The sequence below is a fragment of the Neodiprion lecontei genome, chromosome 6 (assembly GCF_021901455.1).
Source record: "Neodiprion lecontei isolate iyNeoLeco1 chromosome 6, iyNeoLeco1.1, whole genome shotgun sequence".
NCBI lineage: Eukaryota > Metazoa > Arthropoda > Insecta > Hymenoptera > Diprionidae > Neodiprion > Neodiprion lecontei.
The window spans coordinates 20,017,011-20,029,531 of NC_060265.1; the positions used below are offsets into that span (position 1 = coordinate 20,017,011).

General features: G+C 39.1%; 2 protein-coding genes across 3 annotated transcripts in view; one reads left to right on the plus strand and one right to left on the minus strand.

The window, feature by feature from the left end:
• The window catches only part of LOC107223255 (tRNA 2'-phosphotransferase 1), a 50,699-nt gene that overhangs the window by 26,477 nt on the left and 11,701 nt on the right, over positions 1-12,521 (minus strand). The gene's annotated exons all lie outside the window — the stretch shown is intronic.
• Positions 2,269-4,578, plus strand: LOC107223238. Its single transcript, XM_046743564.1, has 5 exons — positions 2,269-2,301; positions 2,382-3,319; positions 3,405-3,509; positions 3,963-4,139; positions 4,348-4,578. Exons 1-5 carry the CDS (start codon positions 2,296-2,298, stop codon positions 4,433-4,435), a joined length of 1,314 nt encoding a protein of 437 aa, XP_046599520.1. The 5' UTR covers positions 2,269-2,295; the 3' UTR covers positions 4,436-4,578.

A 12,521-nucleotide genomic window follows, 5' to 3' on the forward strand; every position in this document is an offset into this window, starting at 1 on the left:
AATCTAACGTCACATTAATCGAATAGCAGTGTTACTTCCAAGCAGTCTTGGTACTACACTCGGACGTTTCGTGTCTCACAGTAGTTTGTCACGGTCTAATTGCGTTCGATGGTAACTAAAGAACTTCCTAGGCGAGCGAGCCTCCTGTCATCTTTTTTTTTTGAGCACGATTCAGTGAGCAAAATTATTGCCGAAAGCTGTATGACAATGAGATGAAAACAATACATACATCTATACAGAACTTTGTAAGGAGTCTTAGGTGCAGCATGGAAATAAAAACGGGCAAACATCGTTGAAACAACATTGGGAATTGGCTACGCAGGTTGATGTAGTATTTTTTTTAATGAATCCATCCTTGTATCGGAACTTCCAATGAGAGTGTGCAATTTCATTTGCGGTCCATCCGTCAATTTGTCGGCTAACAAAGGCGTGACGTTATTTATGGTTGAAATGATAATCCGCCGGAGACGAGCAAATGAACTTGAAACGAAGATAAGAAAAACAAAAAAAAAAAAAAAAAACTGCATAGTTCTACAAAACAAGAATATCAAGATCCTTCCAACGAAACTGTGTCAATTTTAGCGCTTTCCATTGCATCGAGGTCTTCGGGCTGGTGTAAATATAGCATCCCCGTATCGTGTACACCTATATTCAAAGCAGTGTCCATCGACGGCTGTGTACACAGCGTAATACGTCTGTATCTATAGTTAATTTTGCGCATGGCTGAGGTGAAATTCGAGTTTTTCAAACATCGGCATGCCTCTCACCGCTTGAGAGACAACGCGATAATGTTTATTTTACGATGTGCACTTACGGTTTTACTATTTTCTGCGTCGCCGGGACTGAGCTAGTAAAGTGAATTGCCTCTCCAAGGAATAGGAGTCATTCGTCGAGTGCGTCCTACTATGCCGCACGGAATTGGGTCAGTAAAGCGATCGTATAGCAAAAAGTCCAGCACGGCGTCAGGGCTACTTTCATTGTTGAACGATCTTGTATATTCTCACATCATGCAATTAGCATTTCTTCGCGTTGCCGGCTCGACGGTTCGCTGCACTTCGAATACTCGCCCGGGTCTAAAGCTTACAATCAGACTCTAAACACACCGTACTACTGTGGAATCGGGAATTCCCAAAGACCCATTCTCTCTGGCTTTCTTTGGTACGTTGACCGGAGATTTTGAAGATAAGGCACAGAACGATCCCCGTTTTATTCTGCGAGAGAATACTCATCGATTAGGCAGAAAGTATTCAGGCTCACTGTTATCGTCATTTTTTCTGCGGTACATAAGTCGTTCCCGAATTGAACCCTTGAACCTCGACATCTCTTTTAAGTGCAAAATCTCAAAATTTATTTCACATTCCATAGTCCATTCTCCAGAAATTGTATCTTCAGACCGAAATTCCATTTCTAGATTTGCGAAAACACGATTCCATGGTCCCGGTACACTAATTTGCATAGTTTTTTTTTGTTTTTTTTGGCAATTTTTCACGAAAAAATAAACAATCACCTCGCTCCATGCCCCCGTAACCCTTCTTGTATGTATATTTCACGAACCGTAAGATCTGGGCCATTGATATACCGAGCTAGCATATAATTACGTGAATCCATAACATAATTTTGTACTCTGAGGTAGATTAACGTCTTTTAGGATGGAAATTATTTTGGCTTGAAACTTTATTTGGAGATGCCGCTAAGCATATTTCAAGGGGTTTGGCTCGTATGAATAAATCGCAATAGACGAAAATGGAGGAGTGTATAAACCTTGTCGATTTAGAAGATCGAGTCCTTTGTTCACAAGTATGTGGTGTTAGTATAATTTAATAAGCCGAGACGGTCGTAATTTTTTGGAGAAACTTAAACACAGTGAGGAGACTTTCAGTACGAACACCTCCTATTTGTTAAACATAGCGTAGTGGAAGACAATTGTCGGGCACAATCACTTGCGAAATTATGTGCGATAATTCAAGTCTAAGCTCGTTAGAAATCTGGTCGGGACAGGCGACAACGCATGTGGTTCCAGAGGTTGACGCCATCCTGAACTAAAGACCCAGCTCTTCTTATTCATCTCCTCGTGTATCCCCGTCTGAGAACCAAAACGTTTAAAAGTTGGAATCTGCTTCGGTTAGCAGGATAAGTGGAGTGCGCCAGAAGAGTTATTAAAAATTATTGTCACCGAGCGAGGAAAAGTGGCGCGTTGTTCACGCTTTTTAAAAACGGCGCGGAAATCGCGCCCGCTAGAAATTTAATAAAGGCGGGAAGCATGCAAATCTAAAGTTTAGTCCGACGTGTTTTGTTATGGAGGTAACGTTTTTTCTCTGTCGTTCCGTAGCCGATTTTCACGCCAAGTCTCAACGGATTTACAATCTAGTATCAATTTTCAGGCGAAGGCAGTCATCTGTCTGCTCTGTGTCTGTGTTCAGAGCATCTCCAGCGATCGCGAGAGTCTGGAGAACACCGCAACGGCTGTTGAAACGGATTCTTCAGAAGTCGACTTCAAGCGTCTCGAGAACGAATATGCGGTGGGTAACGTATCGGAGAGGATTCGGGTCTCCGAATCGAACTCATCGACGTTGGGAATCCGCGAAGAAATTTCCGCGGATTCGTCGCTGACCCCGAAGACGGAGGGTGCGGGGGAATTCAAACCGAGCGTACATCTCGGAGAGATCGAGGAATTTGAATCAGGCAACGCGGGTCCCTTCAACAAGCCGAATCACCTGAATTTTGAAAACTTTTTATCGGTCCAACCGGAGACTCAGGACTGGCCAAAAACCCCGTCAGGAAAAAACGAGACGAACAATTTGAGCAAGAATTATTACAACTATAACGTAAACTCTCCGTCCCCGGAACCGGGCTTCTTTCCGTCTGCTATCGCCGGTCAAAATCAGTATTTTCGACCACCTGCCGGCACCGGCGGGCTTTCTTTTGGTCATTCGAACCCGTCGTATCAGGCAAAAAATATCCCAAAAACGTTTCAAAGTTCGCCGCTGCTACCGCCGCCCTTTCAGAGGCCCGATTATTCCTTGACTTCCCCCGATAAAACTTCGTGGCTCGACAATCCGCCGCCTCGCGATATTTCCCAACAGTTCGAATATCCGTCTTCTCCGTACCGCGACGAGGCGAATTTTGTGACGCCGTTTGACGAGGGTAAGAACTTTGAATATGAAAAACCACCGCCGAGTTTCGACGGCGTCGAGTTTCCGGTTACGAAAAGCCACAGGTTTCCGTATAAGTTTTATCAGGAAGGTTCTCACTTTTCGGACAGCAGCTTTGAGTACCTTCCGGATGATCCGGTTGTTCACACTTCACCCAGGGAACGAAGGTAAGCGTTATTTATTCTCTCAAGATCATAAGTAAAAGGAAATATCAGGCGATGTATTTTATTTTATTTTTTAAACTCATTTCAGAGTGTCACCATGGAAGAAAATTGTGCAACTAATTGGCACGATTTTACCGTTCGGTCTTCTTCTCGCAACACTGTCACCGAATATTATTCAGATTGGCAATTCCACGTAATTATCAAGTCCAAATGCTCGATTCAAACGTCTGTATTTAGTCAATTAAATCAAAATAACCAGCTTGTCTAGCCAGCGTAATAATCTGTCCAAATTTTTCAACGCGTGTCGACTTACTCGTAATGTATGGAAAAAAATAGTTGTACATACTCAAATGAACTTTGGAAAAAGTTCGGTCCTTGTAAAATACAAGTTAATATTGTTGAGTAGTTGTGGCTAAGTATTTTGTTGCCTGAACAGTAATATTCACTATTGAACCATTTAAGAATTCACAATTCCAAGTCTACAGTACAGGATACAAATAAAATCAGTTTAATTGAAATCAGTAACGTTACACGTTAAATCATCGTGAAAATCAAACTAACTTCATTACTACTATAGGGAGTTTGAACATAATTTGAACATAATGAAAAAAGTGTAAACCATTCTTAACCGATTTGAAATTTGCAGAGAATCGTCTATACCTCTGTCAAAATTGAAAGACCTAAATTTACCACCAGAGCACAAGAGCTTGCGAATGGAAGAACTGATTTCCTGCGAGGAGAAAAACATCTGCGAAATGATATTGGCCGGAAGTAAACCGAAGTCTAACATGTTTCAAAATATTTTGTGGAATTTCGCAACGAGGTGAGCCATCGCTGCATCGTTGATATAATTCTAGATTAACTGGGGTAAAAAAACAAGAGAAATAAAACCGACTCAATTCCCTCGATTATTTTGTCACTTTCACAACCGGAATTTAATTGAGTTTTAAGTATTCCGCGCTGCGCCAACATCAACGGGTCGTACGGGTCAAGTAATAACAAGGTAATAATTGTTTCACGTTATCCCGCAGGACTTCAGAAGAAACAGCAAAGGATAACGGACTGCGTGAATTGTTCCAGTCAGTCAAGAAGAGAGATTGTAATTTGATAACTTGTTAAACTCGTCGGGGACAGGCTTAAAATCTCAGAATGACTTAAGTGGTCGGCAACGATTAGGATTAGAAGCAACTAGAAAAACGGGGAGGGGTATATTATTAAAATTATTTTTTTTCAAAATAAACTTCACATACGTATGATATTAATTCCTTTTTTCACGTGTTTTTTTTATAATGTATACCTACGGTACGCAGTAAGTGTTCTCATTCCTACATCAACAATATATGGTCATTAAGGCAGTTGTAAGTCCCAATTATTTCAGATGCGATTGTTTCTCTTACAACGCATGCCGACGTCTGTTGATTTTTTATTTTTGATCAAAAATTGGAGCGTTATGTTTAGATTGAGCATAACTTATCGAAAAATTTGAGCTGACACGGTATTTCAAATAATTAAAGAACAAAAATTTATGTACTAATCTGTGAAAACTTCTAAATTACTTTGATTACTTACTATATCTTTTGTATTCGATAAAATAATAATGAAAAAAATTGAATCTGTTCTCAACAGCGAGTTTTAACTTGATTACCGTTATTCCCGTATCCGGGGAATTAAAACACACGGAACGCATCTTTTCCTCTCGCTTTTAGGTCGTAATCCGAAACGGACGTACGATTATGCGAGTCGACGCGAAGAGAGAAAAAAAATCATATCGCATAATCGCGAGCGATGAGACATGCCAAGAAATGCATGGAAATTTAATCCGTCAGAGGCAATGTCGGGGCCGTAATCGGCATAGCGGTATTTTCGCGATTCCGCATAGACGGTGGGATCGGGAAGCGGCGCGGAAGCCGATTCGAGGATCGAGAAACTCGTATTATTACACCGGGATGGGTGCACTTTCGAGCAGAACTATGAAAGGAAGGAGAAATGTTCTCACAGGCACATTTCAGGTGAATGAGAGAGGACGATTATCCCCGGCGTTAGTCGCAGGTCGGTTTAATATAAAACCTGCAACCGGCAAACCGACCAGCTCTTGCGGTATGAACTGCGACTTTCTAAAAGCACGTTCACACCGTAAAATTGGTCCTATTAACTCGTGACTTTTGAACCGCGAGTTACACACGTCAGGGGCACGTTTTTGTAATTCTTTCTTTCTTTCTTTCTTTCTCTCACCCCCGTTAAATCCTGCACATTCGCGTGTCTGCGCGGTGAGTTGCTCCATAACTGGGGAACGTTCGCGTGTTGTCGGATGAAGTTTATACCGGTAATCGAATCCGATCCATAAGATCGCACCGTGCAGCACACCTCGAAACGTGACGGCCTGGATATCTGACGTTGCCATGGTCTTATCGTTATACATGTAAGTCGCGTAAATTTCACACGTGCCTTAAATAAAGCGTGCGAGGGTTAACGACAAAGGGGTGAAGACGGAAGAAAAAATAACAAATTCTCTAAAATTTAAACCCCAAATTTAATAATCCTCTGGTCCGTGATCGAAGGGCCGTGAGAATATATCTATTTCATGAAAAATATCGAACGACTCGTCGATGCGAATTGCGTATTATAATTAAACCGGTCTCTCAACTCGCCGTCCGACCGCATACGTACCCGTCACTACTTAAATACAGGTTTGACTCAGTCACGAGAGATGTCGCCGCGTGACTGTAATTCTCATATCGTTTCTCCGGCGTCTGGCTTCGCCGGAGAGCTCCGCCCCAGTCACGATTATCATTATCTTTATTACTGTAATTTGCTGCATTCGAATTTGTTCAATTTCCGATTTTGCTATAACGTGCGTCAAGATATATGAGCCATCGCAAACGCAACGTTTCAAAAGCTCGAAGAAAATATGATCGTTTGTCGAATTCTCATTCGCGTTTTTTCTTTGTTCAAGGAGATGCCAAAATTCTTACGGTTTTGATAAAGAAAAGTTGACGTTAAAGTTTCATAAATTGTAATTTCGAAAGTTTGATAATTCCACACAAGTTTCACACAATTTTTTCAAATTCCGCAGTTATCTCTTCAAGAATTTCATCACTATTTATTAGTAATTAATTTTTCTCACTAGCCCGGTAGTTCGATGGATTATTACGACTAAAAAATATTGACTTCTTCCTTGGAGACATCTTCTGGCGCGCTGTAATTGCATCTTTTGATTTTTTACTTATTTTAAATCATTCTCATGGCTATCTAGATTACTAAAATACCGTATCAGACATATTTTCAATACCGCCTACAATGCCCAATAAAATTAGGATGCTGTACTCAATTAATTAATTTTTTCTGCATCCGAGCAACTTATTCTGTGATACAGTTCGGTCAAATTTGTTTACATTTTTGAAAACGCACTCAGGTCAAACGCTGCGTGCAAAATGTTTGAAATTTGCATTTTTAGGTCCAGAATCAAATGATCTACTTCATACTGTCTTAGCCGGGATGCTATGGAAGAAAGATTTTGGTCGTGGGCTCTCGTACTGTTCCATTTCAGGAACAATAAAAGTTTCGTGCCGCTTTGACATATTCATGCTAACTTCAAGTGCGTATATGTCCTTATAATATCCTTCTAATGATCGACAATAATAAGATACAGGAAGAGATGAATACCACAGGTACATACAATATTTTTTTTCTTATCGTAAAAGCATAGATTTAAGATATTCATTTCTCAATAGCTTCCCGGTAGCTATAATATATGAGATATAGTCACGGTCGGAAACCTTGTAGAGTAATCGAGCCCGTAGTTCGCCGTAATTCATCCAGAATTTAATAATATTCCTCCATAAAATTCGATATCGAACCGATGATTTCAGTTCCGAACGAACATGTATAAACTGCGTTTGACGTAATTTAGGAACTATGAAATCGTCGTATTTGGTTTCATTTTTTTTTGTACGTTGCGTTAAAAAAACAACGTGTTGATCGTCCGAGGCAAAGATGTTCGCTCCTACATATATGGGCGGTTACCACCGCTAATGCACATCTATAACGAACTATGTACTGTCCTTGGTTGTTAATGAATCCTACCCATAAATATCGAATTATAATTTAGAGAATAAAAAACAAGCCAGATACATAAATAAATTGAACCGACTGTTGAACGCAGCGGGTGAAAAAAACTCCTTATTTTCTTTTTTTTTTCACCAAAACGAATGCCGTACCCATTGAACCCATGTCTATGGTAATTACGTGTCATCTGCATTTAAATAAAAGAAACACCGGATGAATAAAACAACAAATTGGCTTTTTGTAATAAGTATAAACGGATGACCACATTCTTAGTCTTCGATAGATCACTTTAATTCGTTAAATGTTCTAACAGGGGTGAATAGGCGGTAAATTCTTGTAGGAAGTAAAGTTTCAAATTAGTGAACGATACCGACGAAGAACCGGATACACATGAAAGCAAAAACCACTTTAAAAGATAAGGTAAAGCATTTTCGAATGAATTACTATTAATAAGTAACGCTGAATTATAATAAAATTGAAACGAAAGTTCGTGTATCAAATTGTAAGAAAATTCTCCGGAATTCCGAAAATCTCGAATTTGTATCAAGTTCGGTCTAACGCGATTTTGTAATAAAAAGTTGCAAGATATTTGGTTGTTTGTTCTCGGAATTAAAGGATACACGTATCCGGAAGTAGTAGAAGTTTCAATAGTTTCGTGACACACTTCTACCGAATACTTCGCTACATCGTTAAAATATCGTCCAAATTAATCGGTCGAGTAATTCCTCCTGAATTCAGAATTCACGAAATAACTGAAAAGTTTCAAAATTCGCTATTCAGCAACCGGAAGCGAAAGTTTCATGAATCATCTGGACCCAATACTTGATTATTCGGTCAATTTCTTTCGTCGTAATCGAATAAGCCACTTTTCCTAAAGTCCAACACACAAGGTATCTTATACTTAGACAGAGATGTTGGTAAATGCTAGAAAACGGTTTTGTGAGTGGAGAAACTTTATGTTTACATCTCGTAGGGAGTTTTTCTTTTTCTTTTTTCAATACAATAATGTGAGAACAAAAATTCATAAATAAATAAATTACAAGAGAACTCTCGAAAAAATTTGCAACGCCTGATCCTAAGTGTCACTAATTTTCAGTTCAACGTCCGGCTTCCCGATCGTCAATGGTTGGTTAGAGGTGTAATACCAACACGTGGTTGTGGGCCGCGCGGATACTTTCACCGTCAGATATATAACAACGGCCCTCGGAATGACCGGAGGCTGTGTGTAAGCTCATCCGTTCGAAATACCGGGTTACAAGGAATGCTTGCGGGGCGAGAGAATCAGTGATATAAAAGCGTCTTTGGGAAGAAACGAGCTGGTTTCGGATGACCGTGAACCAGTCTTTCAACTTCCCGTTTTCAAACTCGTTTCGAGCTTAAATAACAATAGAAATAACAACAATGGTGATACTAAGATCATCGCATTATTTGAAGTTTGGAAGTACAATGTCAAATTCGTGATCAGCGACTAGAAAACCCTCAGGCACGTATTTGACTTGCAGCTATAACAACAACAACCAGGTGCAGTTTTTTCTCAACTGACCTTGGATTCGTTACCTGCAAGATATCATAATTTTTATTTTATTTTTTATGATCTTTCTATTTAAATAATTAGAAAAGTAACTGATCGATCGAAGCTAAAATTAAATTAGTTCTGAGTTCGGAAATGTCGCGTCGTTAGAGACTAAAATAATTACAATCAAATTGTTGAACAAAAAAATTGACCACATTCGTATATAAATACACGCAAACATACACACACACACAGATGTCCATCTGAAAATGATTGAAGGTGAATGTCTAGACTTCAGAACGCAGAGATCTAGTAAAAACACGGGTTCTAATTTTCGTCGCGATTACAATAACTTAATTTTCTTTCTGTAAAAAGAGAAACGGTAAATTGAATAAACAATACTAGGTGAAACTTTGCGGGAGTCGCAGTTGCGATAAAGTACAATTAAACGTACAGGTAGAAATGACGCGGAACTGCAAGTACACGCGATATAAATTGCGTTACATTGAAGGTAAATTAAATATACAGGCAGAGTCGGAGGCGAACGGCGGTCAGACGCAAAGGCAATGGCCCAGTGGAGTCTGACCCAATTACTCCGTCGACTACTTTCACTCATCGGATGCACGCCTTAGATTGCAAGAAACGCAAAAGTGAAGCATAAAACACATTGGGATGCCCTGCTGAGCGTGTGAGTTACGACTGGATGAGAGGAGACCGCGTTTCGCCGGTTTTATTTTTTTATTCCTGATTTTCCATCTCTTAGTGATGTGGTGATTCAAACAATATTTTAGTCCGACACTTTCTCACGCGTCAGGTGTTTAGACCGTATCGAGAGGCCGGATATTTTTACTATACGTTTTAAACTCTCGGTTCGACATTCCAAAAGCGCGCAGGTGCGCAGAACGCGACTTGAAAGGGTCAGTTTTTTGACGGTTGTGAAGTTTCTTTAAACTCCTACTTGCGCTCTATGTGCTTTTCTTTTCTTACAATCTTAAATTGATACGAGGTCGAAGTTAGTAACGTTATTGCAACGATGCGTGTTTGGGAAAAATCGTTACTTCACACCTTCAGGATTGTCTGAAATTTAGTAAACAACGGTAATCGAAACAAGTTTATATTTTGAAAAGCCACGTCATTGAAAGTCATTCTAAAATTGAATGATAATAAAGTTTTCCCTGATGTTTCGTTGCAGTAACTTCAGCTTCGTGGATCGATGGGTATATCAGATTCTTATGACTTGAAAACAATGTTAATTACAAGTATTTGGAATATTCAATACAAAATAATCAAAAACTCTCACGATTTCCATCAATTTTCATTCAATTTATCGTTATTCAATTGAATACACTTGATAATACTTCGCAATTACACTTCAATTAATTCAAAAATACCTTTACGAGTTATTATAAGTAAATAAAAATTTCTTAAGCTTGATTTGAATACGGAAAAGAGATCAAGTGTGGATATACCTTCGAGTACAATAAATTATAGTCAGCGACGGAGATCGAGGCGAGCATAAACTCAAATAAGTGATAATAGTCACGCGTGATTCTCCGGAATGCCGGCGGTAGAAACTTCACTTGTGATTCTTGACCGTTTCTCTTATTCCATAAAGTAAACCACGAGACGGCAGCGATACGCGTGCATGAGTGTTCATGTACAGAATTATTATTAAAACGACAACAAGTCAGACAAGCTGAGACGCGTATTGAACAGCTGTGCGGATCATTCAGGCGAAATAAAATTGTTATAGTAAGATATAAAAAATCAAAATGAATCGATTCACTCATTTCCTGAAATAATTAATTAATCGCGTGCTAAGAAATATGGTGAATAGACTTTTTTGAATGCGGGTAAAACTTATGAATTCAAGAACGCAAATTCCGGAATGTCGCATTCATATTCCTCGGTACTGTAAGTATATATGTTTAAATCATACGCATAATGGTTGTACAATTTTGCATATTATTAAAAGGATGGTAAAATTTAAATTCCAGAAATCGTTGAACTCGATTCCGAGAGTCATTACCTGCCTACGGATCAAGTTTTATTGTTCAAACGATGCGAGATAAGGCACAGGCATGGGAATAATGAGAGGCGGGTTGGTTATTGGCAACAAATAAGACAGATGCCATATACCGATGTGTCAAGGAAAACAGGTGCGCTGTTTCAAACAATGCGGGAAGATACGTATAAACGTCCTTCGTTTATTGTTAGACCAGCCGCGTAGGAACAATCGTCGTATTAGCATGATTGCTTGTAATTCCCATTAGTTTGACCCGCTTGTAAAAGTCAGCTAATAAAGGCGTGTCCGAATAAGCAGCCTTAGCCAAATATTTTTCATACGTAGTTCCGATAAGTTCAAGGTTCGTCATTTTAGAATGTCAAATATCGCCGGTCTCCCGACCGAGATGTTTAAAACAGATGTTTCAGAATCCGTGGTGTAGTTTACAAGTTTTTAAATTGCTGTTCGTTTTTAAACCCAAGCACCCTTTTACGTAATTAAGAACAGGAAGTGAATTGTTTCGGTTTTATTTTAATTTAGCTTCACCATTGCTTACGCAACACGTGTGGAACAGGTGCGGCTGTTCATGCTGTATAAGTTATCTCAGGCACAAGGTATTTCTTAGCGTAGTTTCTTCAACTTTGTGCGAGAAAGTTTTCGACAAGTAGATACCGCATTAGGCATTCATTCGCTGCAATCTCTCGACGTCGCGATGTAACGCAAAGTCTTCGAATACGATTATCTATTATACAAACGCGTGATTATTATTATTTTCATATTTTATTATCAAGTCCTCGCCGGCATCCGGCTGTTATTGGACAAAGTTTGATTGTGCTGTTAAAAAATTCAAGGACTCTTACAAATCGGGAAATAAAAACGTTATTTAGATAGAAACGTGGAGTAATTATGCGGGCGATGGGTTTTGGACTCACGTTCGTATTAACAGCAACGCATCTTCGCGACAATTTTCGCAGATAAGAATGAATGGGACCAACAGTACGAATCAAAAGCTAGGAAGAAAAAAAACAACCGCGAATATAAGTTTTAGAAAAATATTTGTTAAACACTGCTAACAAAAATCTATTTTTCTCCATTGTGGAGATAAATGCTCGTAAAAAATTTTCAGGTGATCTATAAAGATTTCTATGGCGAGCAAAATAAACCCGAAAAACTTAGAATCTTATCAGAAACATTAAAGTTGAATCATTTTCAATGTTCTAATTATGAATCCTTCTCTCGAATTGTCTATAAATCAGTTTGTGTTATAAGAATTTACTCGGATTGATTTCTATTAAATATCGTTTTATCAGCGATCATCAGCATTTCTGAATACTTGTCGACCGATTTTATTTCCTTTCCCTAACTTTTCATTCAGACGGTGAATCTCATTCATCCTGAACCGGAAGCGGTGATCAAAACGTGACCCTGAAACCCTGATATCTCGACAATGCGCAGAATAATCCGTCGTTAGTTAGTGAATAAATTAGGGCAACTAAAGCCGGAGGTCTAAGAAAGTTTGACCGTAGTTCGTATTTCGTTTTGTTCAATCTGTTTTCTTAATTCGTTGTATCGGGCGAATAACGCTCTGCGGAAACGTTCAAATAAATCTGAATTTAGAAAAA